Genomic DNA, 25122 nt, shown 5'->3' on the forward strand with positions numbered 1-25122 from the left:
TTTCAACAAACACTGGAAACTTTGGGCAAAAATTTATTCAAACTTGGCATCCATTCACACATGTACATGGAAAAAGTGTGATCACAAAGTACTTCCATAAGTATCTGAAAATTATGTACAAAAATATATACATGATAGATGTATAAAGATACATGAATGTTATTTATATATATATATATATATATATATATATATATATATATATATATATATATATATATATATATATATAATTAAGCAGACATACATATTTATACCATTTCTCTAAATATATTGCAACCAGCTTTTAGTTTTACAATTTTAATTACACAAGCTTATACTTCATTTATAATTTTGCAGGGGTATAACTAATATGGCATAGGAAAGAGAACTAATCTATAAGATGCACCATTAAAACCAACAACACTGCCACAATCATTAAATTTAACAGATTTCAACCATTTAAAACCAGGTTGTTTTGTCCCCAACATTTGAAAATGAAAAAACATGGGAATGCTAGCGAGGATATTTTTTTACTAACGATAATCCCTTTTGAATGTAATTTACAAGTTCTTTTATACTGCTATGCAAAGTCAGAGGTTCAGACTGGTCAGCAACTTCCTTGAAAAATTCTGCCAAGAAAAAGAAAAAACTGTTACTTCAGATAACAAAAATCAGTCAGATTTGATTGAAATCTAATTTGAATTAGTTTAAAATTATGATCTCAACCATAGCGATAATATAAAAAATATTGTCGCTATAGCTGTTGCTATACCCTTCATAAAAATGCAAAATTTACTTCAATTTTGCTTTCGAAAACATTTGAATACACACATCCATACTTTTTCTCAGTCTAATTTGGCTGTGGATGAAGAACATGTGCGAAAAGAATCTTATTTTTTATATGTAACAATAAAATCATCAAAAAATAATAATATGCTCAAGAACTGATCATACATTAAAAGAGAAATGTTAATACAGTCAAACTCTGCTATGGTGAACCCGGGATATAACGATCCCCCGGTTATAGCGAAATTTCTAAATGGTCCGAACTGAAACCCTATGTCATTAATGCAATTTCAAACCCTTGTAACGATAGAAAAGCACTCAATTATCGTCCATAGCGATCCAAAAATTGCTAAAATTTCAAGATTTTCTAATTAATTGTTCTCTCAGCAAACACAATCCTTTACAACAACCCTTTTTTGTCGAAATACCCCCGCTTAAACCATATTCCTCAGCTATTGTTCCTTTAAAAACGCTCTTTGTCTGAAGAGGGGACGAATCCTTTTTCAATCTCCCTCAATTTTCATTTGGTTTTAGGTCTGGTAGGGTTCTCTACTAGAACGAGATCATTCCTGTGTTTTCTGCTGATTTTTAATCCTGTGGAGTACAGTTATTGAATACTTACAGGTAAACAAAGAGCTTTTTCTGTAAAAAAAAAAGTTCATTTTATTCGGAAATTCAAAAATTCCGAATGCAAATGCTCAATTTACATCAAACTTTCCCTTTGTAAGTTACAGGATTGACTGCCTCTATCTGGAAGAATCATAATTCTATCATCTGCATGCGAAAAAACCTATAATTTTTAGTTTACCAATTATTGAGTAAAAAATAGTTAGTACTAATATTAGACTTTATTGTCGTAATTACTAATGGAACTATCGTGTAAGATGATAATTAAGATGTCCATTATAGAAATATCTTGCAGTATTTTGGAATTTTGTCTTTTGAATGATCAGTTATAGAGATCTCTGAAGTTGAGGGTTTGTTACAGCGGGGTTTGACTGTAATATGAACATTTTTGCCTCAGGGTCATTCCATATCAAATCAACCAATGGTCTCAAACATAGCAACTGAGAAATAGCTGAGTTTTTCTACAATGCTAGAATAAACCACAATTGTGGCAAACGAAAATTTTATAGACTTTTGGTCTTGCAGTCCTTTATTTTTTTTAACCAAAAATTGCAGTAATTTAACAACACTTTTATGTCTTGAAACAGCTGTAAAACCAACACATTTTAGAGTAGATTGATAAATTTTATGTCAATCTTACCCGCTTTTTATGATCTTCCATATGAATGCAACACTATTATAAAAATCAAAAAAATTGATTTTTTTAAAAAGATACGAAAAATTTATAAAACACCCTATTGTCTACTTTTTTGTCCAATTTCAGAATGGAGTGAATTTTAGTTGAAATTCTATTGATATACAACGAGGAATGTCGAAAACGTAGCTCACATTTCTTTCAAGTTAAAATGGTAGCTGTAACTAATGATTAATGACAGTATTTTAATAATAACTCAGAGGTTCTTGTTTGAATACTGTCATCAGTCTATTTTTAATGATGCCAATTGACAATTCAAATCCAAATTTCATAACACAATGGCTGTGGGGTTTTTTATGTGATGCAAATCAAGACTTAACAAAACCTTCATATTAAGGGTTTTTTTTTTTTTTTTGTAAAATTCCTACTTTTTTTATCCCAAAGTTAATGCAAGAGCAAACTTCAGTCAGTTACCTCAAAGCTCAAAGTTTTTGAAAACTTGAATTGAGAATAAAATTCTGTCACTTGTAAATTTCTTCAATGGAGAAAATGTTGGTAGAATTATATCACGAAAGAAAAACTTTTATAAAGGCAGTTTAATACAGCAGAAAAAGTTTTCTCACACAATTTATGTCTCCATAAAACATATTTAGGAATTTAGGCAGGACGACAATTATTTGCTACTACATATAGGAGGAGTATATGTGATGGACTTGGTGGTCCTTTTTAAAGACTTTCTATTAAAGACAGTTCATGAAAGCCATATGTACACCAAATTCACTATTTTGTGGTAATGAAAAAATTAAAAAAAAACACTACTGATGCCCCAGTTTTATGAATCCTGAGATATTTCAGCACTCAAAAGGCTGCACTCTTAGTACTAGTTCCTGAAAATGATCTTTTTGATCAATGATATAATTATAACAAACATCAGTTTATACTGAATGTGTGAGGAACTAATTTGTATCACAGCAAAATGAAATAATGTACATAATTGATGGTACAAAATTAATTTCTACAACAACCTCTTATTATCCAATTCAACGAAAGTGCAGTCAAACATATATTATTTTGAGAAAACAAATTGAAAGGGTGTTTTTGAGCTAAAATTTTTCAGTTTTTGTGAAAAAATACAATTTTTTGACTTTTGTAATCAAGTTCTTTCTCAGTTAAAGGTCACAAAAACAAAAGAGAATGACATGAAATTAAGCTCTATATGTCAAAAAGTGTTTCCTTTAGTTATTCGAAAACATCAAAGTGTCGCTCAGTTAGTGCGTTTTTTGCATTTTAAAAGACCAATAATTCAAAAACTAACACTTACAAAATAATAATTTTGGGGTTTTCCCTTTCTTGATATGTACAATACATTAACAAATTACATAAAAACAGATAGCCTAAAGGTTAAAAAATATCCTTTTAATGGCTAATTGAATGTGGAATAACATGTGAAGCAAAAAATTTTTAACATTTACGAACAAAAAATAATAAACATTATGGAAGCAGTATGAAGATAGCATAAATTTATAATAATGGAAAATAACACACATTTATGTATTTCTCCTGGAACAGTTAAATACCTTAACTATTACTTTTGCATTCCTAAAATATTCAGATTATCTTGAAACAAATATTAAAACAAATTTCAGTCAAAAATAAACAAAATCATACCAATATAACATTAAACTAATCAATATATAGCAAAAACATTAATGGAAATAAAATATTAGAGACATAAATATTTTGGAGTGTGTGTGTGTGAGTTTAGTATATATATTTTTTAATATATTTAAAATTGGGTGGACTGCACATTAAATGTAGGTACGGTATATGAGATATTACTGACTTGAAAGCAAATAATAAGCATTGTACGTTTCTTCCCTTTACCAGAAGCAATTTTTTTTTTCAGGAAAAATTGTTAGAAAAGAGTAAATAAATACATAACGGGAAGGATAAAGCAAACAGAAAATAACTCATTCTACTAAAATGATGAAAAATTCTAACTAACAAATTTTTTCTTTTTTTAATCTGTAGGAGAGAAAAAAATAAAATGTATGCAAATGAGAAATAAAATTTGTTTACAAACTATGTCCTGATAATATTGAAAATATATTCACTAAATTTACACAAATTAATCATTATTGAAAATTAATTGTCATCATATGAAAAGTTATAGACCACAAAAGTTTAAACATTCAAAACCAGTTAATCAAAAAATATGCTACCTCGTAAATTACTCCGGGTCATGTACATATCTGCCTGTTCCCACAAGTCATGACCAAGATGAAGATTATATAAATGGTTGTGCTGCCGGCAAATCATATCCAACATGCTCTGAGGAACATTCACGAGCTGTGAAAGATGATTACTTCTAGCATGGTTACCATTGATATCACTGCTGCTGTAGCCACTTGTTTGAGACGTCACACTGCTTGCAGGTGAAGGAGTGGGTGAATGAGGTGAAGGAACACTTGTGAGATTTGTCAACCTTGACTGATGAGGTGATGGATGAGAGGAATTTCGAAATGAATTTACTGTGATATTGGGACAGTGCTGAAGGAGAAAAAAGTAACTAGTAAGTAATTGTAGCTGTTTTTTAACTACAAAATATAATCAAAGAATTTTAGGTGCTATCAGTTAATAACATTCAGCCACTAAGCTCTCATAGAAGGGAGAATACATTTCCTTGACATTAACAAAATAAGTTTCATATAAAAAAACCATACCTCAACATTAATGGATAGTCTAATGTAGGTATTATAAAAGTAATACAATATTTTCCATTACGTAAAAATAAAATTTTGATTCAAGAAAAGTTCAAACCCAAATGAATAAGACTTTTAGGAATGAAAAATAAAAGTTGAATAGTTGTACTAAAATGAACGATTAGTCTGCTGCATGTTAATTTTTTCTTTTTAAAACAATGAAATCAAGCTTGAATAGAATGCATCTACCCATAAAAAGTCGATTTTTTTCCAAGAAGAAAAAATAGAAAAATATAATAGGGAGGATTAGAAAAATCATGTAACACCAGCAAATGTTACATTTGCAAAGAAAAATTTATTGTTAATCAATGACAAAGTTAAATACTTTTTACTACTTAATGTAATAAGGAATAACAGCATAACAGAATGCAACCTGCTAGGGAAAGCGAAATGGGGGGAAAACAGCCAAATCTGGAAGATTGTATTTTATGCTGCATTTAAACACAATAGTAAATTCCCAATATTAGCATCATGCCAAAAATATTTTATTATTTTTGCACAAATACAACTACATAATGCATTTTCAAAAAGAAGCATTACCTATTTTTAAGGGGGGGGGGAAATATTTTTAAAATTTAACTTTCTTTAAAAGAAATTCATTTTGACTTTCAATAAGCTTTTTTTTTTTTTTTTTTTGTATTTTATAACCTAATTGAATTTTAGCATAGTAGCAAATGGATCTTTTTCTGGAACAACCAGTCGCATGAGAAGAGTAGCTGTTTTACCAGGCACTGGTCAACAGCTGCTGAGTAAAGAGGCAGCTGGTACCAGAACACCTGAGGTCTAGTACCAGTGCCGTACTAGAGGTTTCATCTAATTTAAAATATTGCAGATGATAAAGTGGTTAAGGGGTGAGGTTAAAAATTCAACAAAAATAACATCAGTGTTGATTCCTGTGTCTACAAAAGAGTGAAATGTATTGCATTTTTACTTGGAAATTTAGATGTATTCTTAAAAGATTTGATGCAACAGAATTATTAGGAGAGATTTCATCGTATCGTAAGAAAAAAGCTAAAGTAACACAAAAATATGCTGTTTATGTTAATGACTTTCAATATTAAAGCAGACACATTTAGAGATTTTTTGTATTATTTTATCCTGTGTCAGTTCAAGATTAAAAATTACTTGTATCAATTCCATTAAACACTAAAGAAATCATTTCTATCATTTTGAATGTGCTGCTAAACCCAGTTACAGTCTATTAATCAGTAAAAACAAGTTTTTTCAGGTGTGTATATATGAAAAGATCCGTCTCTTTAACAGCATGCATAATTTGGAATGAAATTCCATGCTTTGAAATTGCTATAGTCCTAAAAAAATCTGAATTAGGAAGCTTTAACAGTAACTGTGTACAGATACACAAAACACAAAGAAACCAGCCTTTAACTTCGAAAAATATTTTTAAATTACATTTCATGGCTAAAACGTACAGTTCAAAAAACTGAAATGGAAAACAAAAATTTTAAAACAAATTACCTAGAAAATAGAATTAAATTATGTTGTAACAATTATTAACAAATGCTTACATAATTTTTTTAATTTGACTGAAATATCATCATATACTTACATGATGAAAGAAATCTGTCACTCCTTTCAACTTTTCCTTGATTTCTTTGATTTTTAAGTTATATAATTTTACATAAAGCAAGGATTGGCATTTCAAACTAAAAATGAAATAAATAGACATTAATATTCATTTTATTACCTCCCAAAATAATAAATGAGCATTTTCAAAACTTTTTAAAATTTTATTTTTTGTATTTAATACCATCAAATACAGTAATTATAGTCAAAAAATTACACATCTCACCAAAGAATAAGCAACTTGAACTCTGAACTTCCAGGACATGATTGAAGTTTTCGAACACTTTGAGTAATTATGCTGCGAAAGAAAGAAAAATGTAAGAAAACTGATTAAATATTAAAGAGCTCAAACTTTTTTTTTTTTTCTTCATTTTTTCTACAAGACTGAAATAGTTCTAATAGAAAAGTAAATATGTACATCAGAAGTAAAACTGCATGTCAACTTATGAATAGACAAAATTTCTTTTAAGTGGCTCAAGAGGTGGGAGGGATTTATTTTTACTTCACTTTTAGTACAAAATAGTTTAAAAAACTAAAAAAGCACGTTTTAGTAGCAAAATTAACTTATTAGTTAAAAATAATCTTTGGAAGACAAGTATATAAAGTAATTGACCAAACACTTGATTTTACTGTAATAGAAAAAAAGCGAGGGGGGCTGCCTACTTACATTTTTTCATGGATGACAAGTGGAAGAAATTTAAGACAACTGATAAGCAGCCCCCCCATGCTTTTTTTTCTATTACAGTAAAATTAAGTGTTTGGTCACTTACTTTATATACTTGTCATCCAAAGATTATTTTTAACTGATAAGTTCATTTTGCTACTAGTGTTTTTTTCATCTTTCAAACTATTATTTTATTTTTATTTTTTAGTTCATTTTGCAACAAAAGCGTGTTTTTTTAGATTTTTTAAACTATTATTTTATTTCAAATAAGATTTAGATACTAAATATTGCTAACACTTGTAACTCTTAAATGAAATTTTTGTGCGTGTGTTCGATTTTATAATGGAAAGTATCTTAGTATTCTATTGCATTATTTGCATCAGACATTTCGAATGCTTTCTGGTCAATTCATGTGCAAACATTGTTACACTCTGCAGCTCTGATTTCTATGTTGTAAGAAATTCTAATAAGCCACTGGCTATTTGTTCAAAGGAAAGTTGGACTAACAAAAATTCCCACAGACATACAAGTTAAGCTAATAAAAGCGCATTAATTAGAATAAACTAATAACTTATCGTTAATAAATTAATTTGATTATAGAACATTGCATTGTCATCCGGTCTGAGGTTGCATTTCAAATTTTAAAAGAATCCGATCATAAAAAATGGGCGGAAATTGAGTTGCAAGATTATAAATTTAATTTTGGTGTAGATGGGATTAAAACCCACACCCAATGATTCCCGGAGGTGGACGTCAGCGAAGATCCGCGCCTTAGACCACTTGGCCATGAACGCTCATAAAGTGGTGGAATGTACAAACAGTAATAAGCCACTAGCTCTTAGTCCAAAGGAGAGTTACTCACAAACATACAAGTGAAGCTAATAAAAGCGTATTAAAAAGATTATAAACTGAGCATGTGAAGTATCATGTTTTGTATCAGCTGCTCAGAAGTAACTAAATCTGTGTAAGGCAAAGTTAAACCAATTTTGCTCGCAGTCCGAAAGTTAAAAAGACAACAAATCAAGAAAATCCTTTCTCAGAAGATGGATCCCGCTATCATTAACTATACAACAAATTTTTGTAACATTAATTATAAGAAAATTATATCATTTAAGACATCGTAAAATTAAACATTATTGCCAAAGTATTGATTAATGGTTTTGCATAAGTTTTTATACAAAATAGTCTATCAGCGATTTTATGCAGTATGCAGAGACATTATTCAAGGATCAATAAATTCTCAAATTAATAACTATGTATAATGCATATCTTGAATTTATCATGGGAGGAGATAAGATATCAGCTACCCCCCCCCCCTTTCCCAAAAAACTTTAGTTTTTTTCCTTTTTTAGAATATTGTGTAGAGAAATGTATTTTATTACTTTCAAATATGAATCAATGCATTCCTGTTCTTACTATTAATTTTAATTAATTTAAAAAGCTGGAGGAGTTATACGCATACAAATGCAAAACAGCTCCATTTTTAAAACTATTTAATATAGAGTCAGCTCTGTGCTATCTATAATGTTTGAGACCAAACATTGTGTCGAGTATATAATTTTGCAATTTATAATTTTATATGGAGAAATATTTTATTTTAATTTGGTCTCCATGAAATCTTCTGAGATATTTAACTTATAACTGTGAAACCATAAAATAAATAACAAACATTTTACACATAAAAACAACTTTGAAACAGAAAACTAAGATTTATCTGTAAATTGAGGTCATCTTTTTTCCAAAAATTGCACAAGTCTATGACAATATTTTTTTGAATGTATCAGAGTTGTTTAAAAGGATCGACTCTTATTTGTTTACTTCTGAAGGTTACACATCTACATTAAACTATTATACATATATATTATATATATATATATTTTTCAAACCATCCATACTTAAAAAACTTGAAATTTTTTGATAAAAAATATTTCATAGATTTGAACACACCAATGGCTGAAAATTCAAAATCTGAAGAAAAAAAAGTTTACAAAAATACAGTGAAATCCCATTACAACAAGCATCAAGGGACCTTAAATTTTGTTCCTTGCAATGGGAATTTCATTAAAATAGAATTCAAGCAATGTAATGAAAATCAAATTGGGACTGAAAACTAATTTCGTTGAAACTGACATTTTGTTGTATTGGTATTCATTGAAATGGGATTTCACTGTACTTCAATACTTAAGTTCAGTTTAAAATGCTAAATATTTATAACATTTAAACTGCAGTAACTTACGCAGAAAATTTTAAGGTTTCCATGTAAAACTGATACACTGAATCAGGATCTTTTGAATATTCTTCTCTCTGTTGACTAGTAAGAATAAAAAGCACAGTTGCTTCAAAGTACTTAAGAACTTGAACCAGTGGATCTTTCTGCAAATATTAATGAGAATAGGATATTAGATAATAAATCTATATAAATAATATATATATATATATATATATATATATATATATATATATATATATAATAAAAGTGAAAAATATTGAAAAGATCACACCAAAAGCCCATAGATGCGAAATGCAGAAAAACTAAAAAGCCAAGTAAATATAAAATAAGTAAGCCAAATTCCAAATATTAAACAAATTATATAAAAATAATGATGATGAAAAGGAAAATTGCAAATAGCTATTAAATAGGAAAAGGTAAAGTATGAATCCAGAGCTCATCAGCCATGGAGGATTCATTAAATATGGTCAAAAGACCAAAAGAGAATGTTTAAGCTCTAGTACATGCAATATAGAGTAACATTGAACCAATGTACCACATGCTAATCAAATTTGGCAGGGAGGTACCAGAGAAGGAACGTAGGGGGGTATCAAATGCCAAAAAAGAACTCTCGACTTTTAATTTTAGGACCCGAAAAAATGGCATTAAATGGCTCTCTCTACCCGAAATAATAATTAACTATCTTGATTCAGGTCCCATTCAAAAGCCTGCGAAAAATATCCCTGAAATTTTTTCCCTTCTAATTAAAAAAAAAAAAAAAACAAGGCTGCAAAATCACTGGGGGAAAAGATAAAAGCATTTTTAAGCCTTATACGGAACAGCATTTTCATATTGGAAAATTATCGTTTGCGCAATCTCATTTTCAATTAGGGTAAGTAAAACCATTCAGAAGGTTGCCACTTTTTTCTACTCAACTGTGATTTTTTTTTTGAGGTAAACGTTTCTTTTTTTGATTATTATTCCGTAATTTATCTTTTATCTTTTTTTTTGTACTGCCAGCAGAAGCTAATCGAATTTTTTATTCCATTTTTTCTTTAAGAATGATTATTTTGATGAGAAATTCTACAGTATTTTTTTTACTCTAATTGAAGCCTGATTACTGAATATGCGTCACTTGACATAACTTTTATTTTCAAGGTAGACTATGCAAAGCAGCTAGTAAATAAAGTAAAGCACAACAGTCAAACATTAAGCAAAAAAACAATGAGAGTCAAGAGAAACAAAGAAATCAACACTTGCTTCTTTATCAGCCAACTGTCTCTGTTTTTGCCCTTCGGTCCAATAGTAGTCCATAGGCATGATTGGAGTTTGGCTGTTATGTCTGAAAAAAAAACATTGCTATGTAATAAACTATAAAATAAACTATAACAAATACAAATATGAATACCAGCAGCAGGCTCTGGGTCCAGCTAGGCTGGTCCTAATCAATTTATCACTGCATAATGAAAATCAATAGCCCTCTTGAAACTATCTACCCTTTGCTAGTTACAGCCTCTTCCAAAAAGATACCCACAACCCTAATCAAGTAGTAATTTTTACAAAATTCCAGGTTAGCCTGAGATTTGAATAGCTTAAAACAATGACCCTTTGTCCTGCTTTCTGTGCAAAAATGTAACACATTAACATCTTTCATTTTGATAAATTTAAACAACTGAATGATATACCCCTGGCTCCCCTTTGCCCAAGGCTATACCTATTAATTCTTTCAAGTCTGGCATCATAATCTAAATCATAAAGTCCCCTTACTAGCTTAGTAGCCCTTCTTTGAACTTTCTCCAATAAAGCATTAACTTTAAACATTTCATAAAACAGTTTAAGAAATTGTAGAAATGTTATGAAGAGATAGATTTCATTAAAAAAAAAAAGTATCTAAGAAAGAATTCATAAACATAAGCAATTGTTTACCGTTTTGTCAATTATTGCCATTTAAGTTGGCAACACAAAATTTATGAATAATTAAAAGAATCAAGAAAACACTTTTGTTTATAGTTTTTTGTTATAGTACACACAAGAGTTTTATAATAAAAGTTTTTTTTCTTCTTTCTTCGCTTAAAAGTATGGAAAAAACTATAGCGAATAATTTGGGAAGGAAGGAGTTATATGAACTGTAGTGCTTGCATAAAAGTAGAATTACCAGCACTCCTCTCAAATGATGACATAAGTACAAATGCAGAACAAATTAATTATTTTTAATGCATGTTTTCCTGTAATATTTAATATCTACTTAAGGGGGCATTCTAGTCTGGAGGCTGGATTTCGAGGGCATTTTGCGGGCTTAATGAAGAAAACTAACCATTTTTAGTATCAATTTTTCATCAGTTTTTTATTGATACTTGAGAAGTATAAAAATGTATAATAGTGGGGAAAAAATTCAAAATTGAAATTAGTAGAGGCCACTAAAGTGGAAACTCAGAGAAAAAAGGTGTTGACTAATTGAAAAGATTCCAAACCTAACGGTGATCTGAAACATGAAATTAAGGTTGATTCTTATTAAACAAGGATGTGGAATCATCTGGACAGTCCATTTGGGAAAAAAAAATTGCACTAAATGGCATCTTTTTGAAAAGAAAAAAAGGTTATTTTTGGCTCTTTTTTTAAATTTGATAATTTTTTAAAATAGTAAAAAACAAAGATACAGAAAACTTTACGTGGAGACAATTTTGATAGAATATAAAAAGTCTGTACCAAATTTCAAATAAATTAGTGCTTTAGAACTTCAGATATCTTGTTAACCATATTGAAAAAAATAGTTTCAAGAAAAATGAGTTTAAAGTTTGCAGTTGCATTTCGAGCAGTCTGAGTGGTTTAATGGTATGCTATACTTATATTTTTTTGAACAGTCATCCCTGCCTTACAAATTGTTCCTTCCTATACCTCAAAAGCTACATTTTTGGCTGATCTTTCAGTCATAAGAGCAGTTCTGTCTTCTTTTAAAGCTGCGGAAGCTTGTACCTCGGAGCATTTGTTACTCTGTTGATCTTGTTTGCTGGCTTTTTCTTTGTCTATCTAGATGCAAATTTCTTCCTCTTTGATTTTTTTTATCCATTTTATATTCAAAATTTGAATTTAACACTGAAGAAATACACAGTACACAGGGAATGTACATATACATGGTTTGATGGCTGTTTGCCAGGTATATATTGAGAAAAAAAAATTATCTGAACAAAATTAACTATAATGGCGAAAATAATTTGAATTTCCGCAAATCCTCTTAGTTTTAAAGGCTTAGTTTTAAAAGTTTCAACTTTGAAAATATGAGGAGAAAAAAAAATCCATTTGTTTTTTACATTTCTGGACTAGAATACCCCTTTAATAAAAGACATTACAGTAGAAGATTGTTATAACGCACACCTTAGGATCAGAGGTTTTGCGTTACACAGGTTTTGGCGTTATATAGATCATTTCACAAATTTTGAAAGTAATATTTAGAATATATCTATATATTAGAACTTCAGAATGAGTTTTACCTGTAATTAGCATTAAAACACTAACTATACAATTAATCATTTCCAAATAAATATGTTTTCACAATCAATACTAAGTGAATTATCCTGTGCTACATGCTAGCTTCATGGTTTGCATAACAGCTGCATTTTCAAGAGCCATCTGGTATTTTCTTTACTGTTAATACTAATTTTCATTTTAAAGCTTTGAATTAAGAAGGAAAGATGAAAAACTGTCTCAAAATTTAATTTGCCTAACAATTTTTATGCTTGCAAGGCAAAACAAAGGGATTTTTAAAAGTTCAAAACCTACTGTTTACTTTTGAAAAGTTGTGAGGTTTATAGAGAACTGCGTTGTATAGGTAGCCATTATAAAGGTACACTAAAACCTGTGTATAATGATACTGTCCATAATGATAAACCTGCACATGCCAATATTTCCGTTTGGTCCCAGCGAATTTTCTATTTACTCAATGCATTTTAAACCTATGTACAACAATAATCATTTTCTAAAAAACCTGTCTACAAGGATATTTTTTTATCTTTAGAAAGCTCATTGAAGAACCTGAAATTTTCTACTGTCTCAAAAAAATGACTCCATAATGTCTGGACGTGAGATAAGAAAAGAACGGATTGCTTCCAATGTAAGTCTACCGTTTTGTAGCTGAGGGGTCAAAGGAGGGGGAGGGGGGAAGAAGCTACGATTGAAATGGGTGCAGCTCTTTTGGTTATTTTCTCCGAGTGTTCAGTGTCGAAACATTGATAGATTCCATGTAATTCGGAAGGACAATGTTTTAAGTGCAAATCGTTTTTTACATGATTAAGTGATGGCCTGGCGTCATTGGCATTTGAAGACAAGCTAAAAATAATTTTGGAAACTGATCAAGGGCTCAAACAAGTGGATGTTGCCAAAAAAAATAAGAGATTAATCAGTCAATAACAGCTTCTTTTCTGAAAAAAACAAAAAGATATTGAAGATGCTGTGGAAAGAATCAAATTAGGTAGCAAACGAAAAAGGTTAAAAGATGCAGTAAACGATGATGTTAGCAAAGCACCTCTAAAATGGTTCCATGAGATGAGAAATCAAAATGTGCGGATTGGTTGCTGAAAAAGGAAGAAAATTCGCATCTTTGCTGGGTGTGCAGGTTTTTAGCAGCGCAAGTGATGAAGATATTTTAGAAGAAGTAATTTCTCTAATAATCAGAGTGATGATGAAGAGGAAGGTATCTGTCCTCCAAACTAAAGCTCCAAACAAGGCTGAAAAATTCTCGAGAGGCAATTTCTCTAATTGACACGATTCAGGATTTTGGAGCGGGAGTACCAAATGTTTTCGACATTCATCTGAACTCTTTAGATGAACTGAAATTCATGTGTATGTGAATGTCATTTGAATCAAAAAGTAAGCAAACAAAACTAATAGATTTTTTCTATTATTTTTCCTGTGAATTTCTTAGATGTTTTTCGATTTTTTTTTCCAGTGACTTTCTTGCAGTTAGTGAGATGAACTAAAATATGCATCAAAAAGTAAGCAAAAAAAGTAAATAAATAAAAATAAAAAATATAAAAAAAATTCTGTAAACTTCTTTCAAAACAAATTGATGTTCATAATCTTTTTGATGCAGAGTTTCATGTCTTTTACTTCACAAAACTATCATTTTAAATTCTATCTAAAGCTGTGGAACTAATTTTTTGAATTTGAATTTTTTTTGTTCAAACTGTCTACGACAATAATCTGTCTATAACGATATTTTTTTCTCGGTCCGTAGAGTATCGTTATAGACAGGTTTCACTGTATTCTACTGTATCAGATGTATAATTATCTGATTATCTACAACATCATTTATCAATCCTTTTTGATAAACACATTGAATGTAATTGTGCTTGCCTTGAAAATTATATTCAGGTTATTCATTACTGACCCTTACAGGTAACACCTCTATTGTTCTATAATATTTCCTTGAACAGTATCTCATTCCCCCATGACTATGAATCAAATATAATTTTCATCTACTGCAATATTAATAAGAGACTGTTTCAACATACACAGAAATGATACTGGTAAGAACTTTCATCAAAAAGTTTAAATATTCCAATACAAATAGCAGTATTTCCGGCAACCCATTATAGCTTTTACTTTTCAAATGAAAACCATAAACACTCATTGCTGAAAAACTAGCCATGCACATTATGCATACATTTAAGGAAGAGAATAATACCACAAATTTAGCACATTTTACAAAGACTTAAAATTATAGAAAGCACTTACTTCGTCAGATTTGTTGCTTCTTTTAATTCCTTATGCATTTCTGAACTAAAATGGTCCCAGTCTAACTTGATGTCCCTGTTAATGCGGTCTATCAAGCTCTGACTTGTAATTTGACCCTTGGAGTCCTCAGCCTCCTCCCAATGGCAATACTAAACAAGTAAAACAAAATAATGAAATTTCAACCGGCTCTTTCTTTAGAGTTACCACAATTCTGAACTAAAATACAAATACAGGGAAAGATATTCTTAGGTCAGACAAAAGATAGCACATTATTTCTTTAGAAACAAATATACTTATTTCACACATTGAGAATTTTCCCCTTGAACTGCAACTGATTACATTTTATTTGTAATATTTTTTACTACATAAACAAATTCTTCTGTAAATGCATGCCAGCTTTCAAGCTTACAAAAAGAACCAAATAAAATCAGTGATAAGTATAGAAAATAGTGTGCTCTAAAAAACCAAACTTTAACAAATCACAGAACATATAACACAATCTAGAAAGTGTTTTCAGCACTAGAAAGCTACGTATTTCTTCTCTTGAGTGAAGTAAATTTGAGGGTTAAAAAATTATGCATATTTTAATGACAGTGCTCATGACATAATGTGCTCATGACATAAAAAAAAAAAGGAATCGAGAGCAAACATTAAATTTTGTTTTAAACTTGCTAAAAAAAATTAATGTTAATGATTGAATGAGTCGCACACATGTTTTATTTATTTATATATTTATTTATTTTTTATTTCCAATGCAGCAAGCAGTACAAACATTATCCTTACACCATACAGAGACAAAAACAAGGGGAACATTTTTAAGCAATCAATGAAAGAAACGAAACAATGAACACAAAACAAAACAGGCAAACACAAGAACAAAATAAAAATCAAGAGTTCAAATTATTCAACTAGTCCCTGGCCTCCCAGTAACGGGAGAAAATACAGGTTTGTGATATGGCTGAACAGACAAGAGGACTTTTGTTTGTCCTTTGCGACCAGAATTTTCAGACAGTAAAACTAATGTTAAACAGATATGAGATCACAACCATGTGAAATCCAATCTCTTATAAGTGAAATTCTAAAATTACATCAAGATTCCCTGTCAAATCTGTTCAAAACAATGAAATATGTAACTCCTAAAACAAGTGCCCTTCGTTTATTAAGAGGACTTATCTCTCAAATTGAGATTTTGGAAAAAGATTCTACTCGGCGACAAATGTTTTCAATTACCAACATTAATGGTGTTTAAATTTTCTATAGGACATCAAAGAAACGGTTTCAGGCTAGCTATTTTATAGACGGCTTTCAAGAGAATATCGCAAAGTAACGCTTGTCGGCTGAACTACCTTTGCCAATATTGGGTATAAAGGGGAAATTTTCATATTGTAGGAAGAAATAACCAACATCAAGAAGATTATTCAGTGCTATTTTGAACATAGTCATTCTAATATGTACATCAAACTTGGTGCATAAAACTAGACAAGAGAAGGGTAGAAAAGATTTCCATGGAGAATGCATTCGATGAATATGAATATACGAGGGCCATCCGGAAAGTAGTACCCATTTGTGAAATAAAGTCACAGAAGTAAATATTGACAAATGTAAACATTTTTATCGAAAAGAGCATACCTTAAACTACTTCTCCACATAATCTCCAAGCAAATTTAAGCATTTGTCATAACGTGTGACGAGTTTTTGTACTCCAGCATCATACTCCTCCCCCGCCAGTCGATTGAAATATGTAGTCACGCCATCCTTTAAGGTCTTCATCGCTGTCAAATCTTTTTCAGGCCAAAAACTCTAAGTTTTGTAAAGAGATGAAAATCTAAAGGGGCCAAGTCTGGGCCCCTGGATGGTTGAACATTTCCCAATTGAATTGCTGTAGAAGTTGTTGGGTTATCCCCGCTGCATGAGGCCTGGCATTGTCATGGAGGAGAATGAAGCCATCAGACAATAGACAAGGTCGAACGTTTCTTGCGTTGAGAAATTTTATCACAGCCCTCACTTCATAACTACGGTGTTCTTAATTTTTTTAAACAATATGAACGGCCACAGAAAGAACACAGGCAATGCTAGCGTCACAGAACTTGCAACAGAGAAGGCAGACAAGCCACTGAAGCGGTCTGAGCTTCACCGGCGGCTACTCGCGTCATCAGCGCCTCATGCGGCGGAAACGGGTACTACTTTCCGGATGGCCCTCGCAGTTTTATACATACTTAAAACTTTTTTTTCATCCCTCAGTTCAGTTAGTTACTTTTTATATATTTTTAATTTTTTTACTCCAGACTTTATTATTTCACAAAAACAAGATGAGAGAAAGAGGAAAATACAAGATGTATTTTCGTAAGACAATGAATTTATGAATACTGATTTTACTAATTATTTTTGTCACTTTGTTATATTATTTTTTTATCATCATAAATCAGTTTAAATAAATCTGTTTCACTTGATGTAAATTTTCATCACTATAAACTAGTCTTCATATTCAGGGACCATTTATTGCAGAAAGGGTGTAAGTCCAAATTTTAAAACTATTTTTAATTAATTTCAGTGACAAAATGAAACATAATTTAAGGTGAGGTAGTGATTTTACTTGTGTCTAGATTAGACATAAAAATTTTTGGAGAATTTAGTTCATTTCTGAATATGAAATAATCATTTTTTATAGATTCCTGAAAAGTTGCATCAATAGGAACTTATGCCCTTTCTGAAATAAGAGATTCAATTGCAGACATCATTTCAACAGCTAAAAAATGATCCAGATTTTTTTTGATTCGCCTGATCTATTATGGTGTGACTATTTTATGTCGCTGAAACCGAAAACTGCACTGAAAGGAGCTTCTTACAGTAATGTTCAAGCCATTCAAGCAGCCACAACACAGTTGCTAAAAAACATTCTCAAAACCAAATTTTAAAAGTCTGTGGATAAATTGGTCTGACCATTTAAAATGCAGCATTTAAATGAACAGTACATTCTAATTATTGGGTTAAAAACTCAAGATTACAGATATTATTTTAAACTGTGCTTTGAAAAATTAATAAACAAGCAGATAGTATAATTAATATTATTTAAGCACTTTTTAAAGTTTAGTTTTTGTCAACCAAAGCCAAAAGATCATTGTAAACTTGCAGTTCTTTAACTTTGAAAATTTCTTGGTCTCAAAGTAACCCCATGAAAAAATTGAAAAATTACAAAGTAGAGGCTATAAAACGTAAAACTTAGAATAACATGGTTACTTCTAATTAGTCACTTGAAGGGGTATTTATCAACGTGTATACAGACCTGATTGTAATTTGGCGAGTGCAGTTCTTGAGGCACATGCGAAAAATTCACCAAAACAAGAATTTTGATAAACTTATGGGAAGAACTTTGCAGCCACAACAAGTGCAATGAAATTGGGTTCTGAGAACTGCCGTTGGGTAGAACCAGAATACAGGACTACTCAATAGATGTGATTGCTGACCCAACCAAAGCAGCATGTCCCACGGAAAACCTCGTAAACTAAAAATTACCCACTGTCCCACAGTTAACCACGCAGTCACAACGTTACCTTGTCTTACAGTAGTCAGTTTTCAGCAACCTTGGAAAGTTTGGTGTCATTGGATGGGATTAGGTAGAAAGAAACAGGAATGTCTAAAAATAAATTTTGTACCTGTTAAGTTAAAATAGGAGAAATTATCTACAATGCGTTATCATCGTCGATTGTAAATGCCAATGACTGCAGATAAGCTAAGGACAATCGGGAGCTTTCTGTAGTCGGCAGAAAGAGCTTCATATGGGATTTGGGTTATTTTGAAAGAATAGCTGATCAAAAAGTTTCTGAGCTAACATATGTACATAATTATGACACACTTGTTTTAGTTTGGAAGAAAACTTCCAACTAATAACTATTTCATGTGTCAAATTGAGACATAAAAAAACAAAGTAACCAACTAATAGGAGAAAATTACCCCAAGTTGCTTACAGTTCAAAAAGTAGTATACTGAGTCTCTCTCCCCCCCCCTCTCTCTCTCTTTCTAATGCTTTGGATATGATGCAGTGGTTTCGTGCCCTCAATGTAATTTGGGAACAGTATTCAAGTAATCTATCTGTAGCTCTGCTTCATATAATAATATTGATAAATTAAGTACAGAAGATTGGATACAAGTGGAGTATGAAACAACTCTGTACCCGGGAAAGTCAACGCTGTATACTCAGATAATATCATGGTTAACATAAGGGTTTCTGCAAAGTTAAGAAAATACAAAAGAAATTTTCTTGGAAATATTCATAATTATGAAAGAAAACAAACAATTTCTCCATCTATTCCATGCAACAATCAAGCAAGACAAATTTTTCCCCAATACTATACATATTAGTTATTGTTGTATTACATTATGCCTCTTTGCTTTATCATAGCTGTAATTTTTTTATGTTAAAATATGTTTCATTCTGTTGGTAGTTCCTCATTTTTAAAATTTCGTAAATAATTTATATTATTTCAGTATCCTGAATATTTTTCAGGACCAATATGTACATTTTTTAAGCCCTTATCTATATCTACCTTTATAAAAGATATCATCAAATTCCGCCTACAATACCTGCATTAGTATGTTTTAACTTTATAAGCTAAAAATGTTTTTATGAGAAAGACAGAATTTAAGCTACCCTATTTACACATAAAATAGAAGAAAAGAAAGAAAAATAAATGCAAAAAAGTATTCTTTTGTACTAAAAGTATCTAACAAATATGTTTATAAATAAATATGCTTACCTGACTAGATGAATTAAGACTGTCATTCCAAAACAGTTCACATTTTTCTTTTGGTTCTGTGTCTTTGATTGATATTTTTATCTCTATACTTCTGTTTATTTTTCCCAGAAGTAACAATTCCAGACTCTTTTTTAATGTGCACTTTTGGCTTATCTTCTTTTTCTTGCTTAATTTCTTTTGAAGACAACAAAGGAGTAAATGTCTTCACTCTTTTTCCGTCTGATGCATTAGCTGAAGAATCTTTAATTTTTCCTTTTGCAGACTAAAACAATAATATAAGGTCAATTCAAAATACAGAAATAACGAAATACAAAATCATTACAAATCTCATTTTTAACTCTTAAGTTTTTTAAAAAGACCTGAACATTTATAGAAATGCAGCAACAACAGCAATGTTCATGTCAAACACTGCCTGTGTCATTGGTTATACATAATTTACTTAACATGTCTTCTTGTAGCCAGTCCTTTACCGGAAACAAACTCTTTTCACTTATTTTACTATTAAATACTCTTGCTCAGAAGATCCGCAGATTTATTATGAGGCCCTTTAACAAATCATTTGACTTGCTATTTCCATTTCTATGAAGCCCAGAAAGATATGTTTTGGATAAACCACTATCCAAACACTTATTAATACTTCAAAGTTCATGAAAGTTACAAAAACAAAAGTATATGAGCTAGCAGACATGATACAAAGTTCGGGGATCAACAGGTTTTCAATAACTCTTGCACGGTCATTTTGGCATGCCGGAAAAAACCAGGTAAGAAAAATGCATTTAATTTAATACAATAAGCATATGTTGAACTTAAAAAATAGTGTGAGTTACATATATTATAATATTTGTATTAACAAACTGTTTAATTCTGTAGAAATATTAATCAACAACGGTATTCTTATTAGTCTGATAAGAACAATGCAGTTGATCACAAAAAAAAAAAGATAATTAAACCAAATCAAACATTTATAGTAATAAGATTAAAATATTACAATTGCAAAAAGACAATTCAATGAAAAAAAAAACTTACCTCTGTAACTTAGAAACATTTAAAACAAAAAATCCCTTATTTAAAAGCCTACCTTCCACCCATTGGAGGGTCATTCCATGTCAAGTGATCCAAAATTTGGGAAATTTTTTCCCTTACCTTTTTGTATTTCATTGAAATTTAACACATTGATTGTACCCTACGAGGTAATGAAAAGTCCAAATTTTTAGATTTTTATCTCTATTATTTTTTTATTTATGACACTTTGATTTTTCGAAAAACCCTCTTTTTTTCATGGATGCTTGAACATAAAATGGACAATAACTCAGCACCAAATATAGATAGAAAGATTTTGTAAAAAAAACATTTTAAAGTACTTAAATTGCTGTTTACAGGGATATGCAACATGACTAATTTCAGGAAAATTTTAATTTTTAAAAAAATATAATTTAAATTTTAAATTTTAATTTTTCAGAAAAGGTATAATGAATTTTTTTTAAAAAATTCTCAAAAATTTGTGTGTATTTTATCTTTATTTGTGCAAAGTTTCAAGTTGGGATCTCAATGGGATCATATTTTTATGAATTTTTTAAAAACAATTGACTTATGAAATAATGACATTTTTCAAATTCTAACTAGTTAAATATGGGGTTCTCTTACTGGGGATGGTCTAGTAAGTAGTAATTGATCATGACTACGCTTGAAATGAGCTGACATGAAATTGTACATTGATAAGCCCCCCCCTCCCCACCACCACTTTTATTTATTTATTTATTTTTTTTTTTTTTCAAAACTACTTTCAAAATGTAAAAAAATAAATAAATGAATAAAATAAAACAAAATGAATAGAAAACATATTAAAAGCTTTTAAATGTTATTCTTTAAAGCAAGACGAAGTACATTACCCCCCCCCCCCCCCCCCCCCCCCACTCACACATACGATTAACACTATACTAGTATCACGCCTCACCTGATGCTTTTTTTTTTTCAGACCAAGTGTTTCTTTTTCAATTCCAACTTCACAAAGTGTACTTGATTAATTCACTATCTGATAAGAAAAGTTATGATTTATTTCATCCCCTACCCCAACTTTGAATTTTGGAGGGAGAAAAGAAATAGTTTGCCCCAAGATCATAGCAAAATAGCAGTGTTTCCCCCGTGTTGTTCCATTCTTTTCACACTAAACTAAAAATAAATCTAAGTATCAGATCATATGTCTGTCCGCATAAAAAAAAAACTGTCTTTCACCAACATTTGGAGTACAGCTGTTTTTTCTCTTTTCTTTAATGCTAGTTTTCTTTTTAATTTCAGTTGTAAAGGAGAGCAATGCAGCGAGATCTATTTATACATATATTAAAAGCAGTTATAGATGAAACAAATTTTGCTAGTTTGAGCATAACCTTCCATGTTTTAAGCTTCATTCCAGATTCCTCCCCCCTCCACCTCCCCCCTACCGTCCCACTTTCTGAAAGAAAAAAAAGCTGCAAATTAGTGGTTCTATTTGTATGTTAAAGTTTTTCTGACTTTTAGTTTTTATGACCACACCCCACCCCCCATTTATAAGCCTTAGTCACTACTGATGTTTAGCAGTATGCGTCCCAGTTTATTCTTATTATAATTCTTACATGGCAGCTTTTTTTTTTTTTTTTTTGAATACAGTTTTGAAAAAAAAAAGAAAAGAAAAAAGTGGCTGTGTGGCGGAGCCGGGGGGGGGGGGGGGTACTAATCTACAAATTCATGTCCACTCATTTCAAGCATAGTCATAATCAATTACTACTTAATAGACCATTCCCAGTAAGAGAACCCCATATTTAACTAGTTAGAATCTGAAAAATGTCATTATTTCATAAGTCAATTGTTTTTAAAAAATTCATAAAAATATGATCCCATTGAGATCCCAACTTGAAACTTTGCACAAATAAAGATAAAATACACACAAATTTTTGAGAATTTTTTAAAAAGAATTCATTATACCTTTTCTGAAAAAATTAAATTTAAAATTTAAATTTCATTTTTTAAAAATTTAAATTTTTTTGAAATTAGTCATGTTGCATATCTCATTAAACAGCAACTAATGTACTTTAAAATGCTTTTCACAAAATCTTTCTATCTATGTTTGGTGCTGAGTTATCGTCCATTTTATGTTCAAGCATCCATGAAAAAAAGCGGGGTTTTCGAAAAATCAAAGTGTTATAAATAAAAAAATAATGGAGATAAAAATCTAAAAATTTGGACTTTTAATTACCTCAAAGGTTACAATTGATGAGCCAAATTTCAAAGAAATACAAAAAGGTAAGGGAAAAAACTTGACATGGAATGACCCTGGAGTAATTTCACCATTATTAACATGAAAATAAATTGAAAAAAAATCTGATTTGAAATCTATCTCAAGAACAATAAACTCTTGGTTATCTGGGGAACAGGGTAGCATGGTAACCATGGATAAGCGAATTACACGGATAATTTGCAAAATAGGTAAAAATGATACTAGTGCACACAATAGCTAAAATAAATCTATAATATTCACACATAAATTTCAACTCAGGGTAAAAATGATAACAGTGTATGTAAAAGCTAAAAAAGAATTATTCATGACTGAAAAATGATTATGCATATACACAGCAAATCATGCAAACAGATGAACTAAAAAAAATCAAGTTATATTGCAACAAAAACACTTAGGGGAGGAGCAGTTAATCAAACATAACTAGTCTGGTCACTGGTATTCACATATCAAGCGCATAGATTTAAAAATTGGGTTTCAACTTGTCAGGGTTTGGTGACCTTTGAACGATTGCTGTCACTGAGAGGGAACAAAGATCAGGTTTGTCTAAAAATAGATTTTGCACTTGTTATGTTAAAATGGGTGCATTTTTCTGCATTCAGTATTTAATAGCCAGAAAAAAAATTAAAAAATCAAAGGTTGGAAGGCAGCAGCAAAACTGCAAAGCAGAGTTTTCTTTACATTAAAGCTAGAGTTTTCTTCACATTAAAGCAAAAGATAATCATTTGCATTTTGTCCAATTTTTTGGACAAAATTCAGATTCCGTCTAGTGTTGAGGCTCTTCTATACCGTCCATCTTGGTTTTCGACGCTAATGCTTTCTCTACGGAAAAATCTGCTACCTATTCAAAGCATAACACGAGAAATTACTGGAATATTTTCATGCGGTTTGTTTTAAACGATGGCTATAACGCAGAACTAGATATGTGCTTTTTTATTTTTTCTGTGGTTATTTTGAAATTTTTATAATAACAATTTAAAACTTTAAATGACTATTTTCACACGTTTGAAAAATGATATGGAAAAACGGAAAAAGGAGCGCAAGAGATTGAACATTTCTCTTTAAAAACATATTTTGAGTTTGTTTCTGAGACAATTTGTTCTATTGATATTCTCCACAGAGTAAAGCCTTATTTTTGAAAAATCATGAAAAACTGATAAACACGCCTTCCACCAGACCACACCCATTCCCCCCCCCCCCACACCCCACTTTGAGGGACCACTTTCTCTTCTCCCCCAGGGTCTTTGAATGCTTCTCCGCTTTTCCCTTCTGCTTCGGCAGGCAATAAACTACTGGATCCCTACTAATGACCATTCATTCTTTGTCGTTTTGTGTGTTGGTCTTATATCTATGTGACTCGACGACATCCGTTCTAAAAGAAAAACACTTTTTTTTTTCTTTATTCGAGTTCTTCGCTAAGTTTTTGAAATTATTTAGGTGATATATTTTTCACTGCTGCTTTAACAGGGTGGCGACAGGAACTGTGAAAAAAAGTTCCCTGACTTTTCCCTGATTTCCCTGATTAAGTTCACCAAATTTCCCTGATTTACGTTACCAATGATAATGGTTTTCTTTCTTTGCTCTACTTGAAATCCATTGTATGTTTGCATAAAATGCAGTATTTTAAACGTTTTAAGTTGTGTAAAGTTGTTGAACTAAAGATATATTTTAAAAAGATGCTACTTTTTTAATAAAATGGTTAAAAAAACATATCAAGTCAATTTTTTTTTGGGGGGGGGGGGACCTACAAAACAGTATATTAATTTTTTCTACAATGGAAAGATTATAGAAAAAAAAACTACTTTACTTTCAAAAATCACTTAGCATAAGAATTTTAAGAAACTATTAAAATTACTCTTAAAAACATGTGTATTTATGATAGAACTAAAAAGTAATTGAAATTATTTTGAACTAAGTTTTCAAAGAGTATAATAATTGTTGCAAAAATAACAAGTAATAGTGAAAGAATAGAAGTAATGTAGTTATTCTTATATAACTAATTGACATATTTATGCAAAACAGATGAAACCATTCGACATCTATTCATAGGGAGTTTTTCTCTAATCAAGAACATAGGTTTTAATGAATGAATACAGCATCTTAACAGTAAAAAAATTAAGAT

At 30.5% G+C, this 25122-nt stretch overlaps 1 protein-coding gene across 1 annotated transcript in view; it reads right to left on the reverse strand.

The window, feature by feature from the left end:
- Positions 1–281: 281 nt before the first annotated feature.
- The window catches only part of LOC129219289 (dentin sialophosphoprotein-like), a 181085-nt gene continuing 156244 nt past the window's right edge, over positions 282–25122 (reverse strand). The window contains 9 exon segments of the mRNA XM_054853626.1: positions 282–611; positions 4252–4579; positions 6359–6455; positions 6602–6673; positions 9276–9412; positions 10509–10590; positions 14979–15127; positions 19733–19852; positions 19854–19994. Of these exon segments, the coding sequence (XP_054709601.1) occupies positions 496–611; positions 4252–4579; positions 6359–6455; positions 6602–6673; positions 9276–9412; positions 10509–10590; positions 14979–15127; positions 19733–19852; positions 19854–19994 (1242 nt within the window). The 3' untranslated portion in view covers positions 282–495.

Source organism: Uloborus diversus, chromosome 3 (genome assembly GCF_026930045.1).
Source record: "Uloborus diversus isolate 005 chromosome 3, Udiv.v.3.1, whole genome shotgun sequence".
Lineage (NCBI taxonomy): Eukaryota > Metazoa > Arthropoda > Arachnida > Araneae > Uloboridae > Uloborus > Uloborus diversus.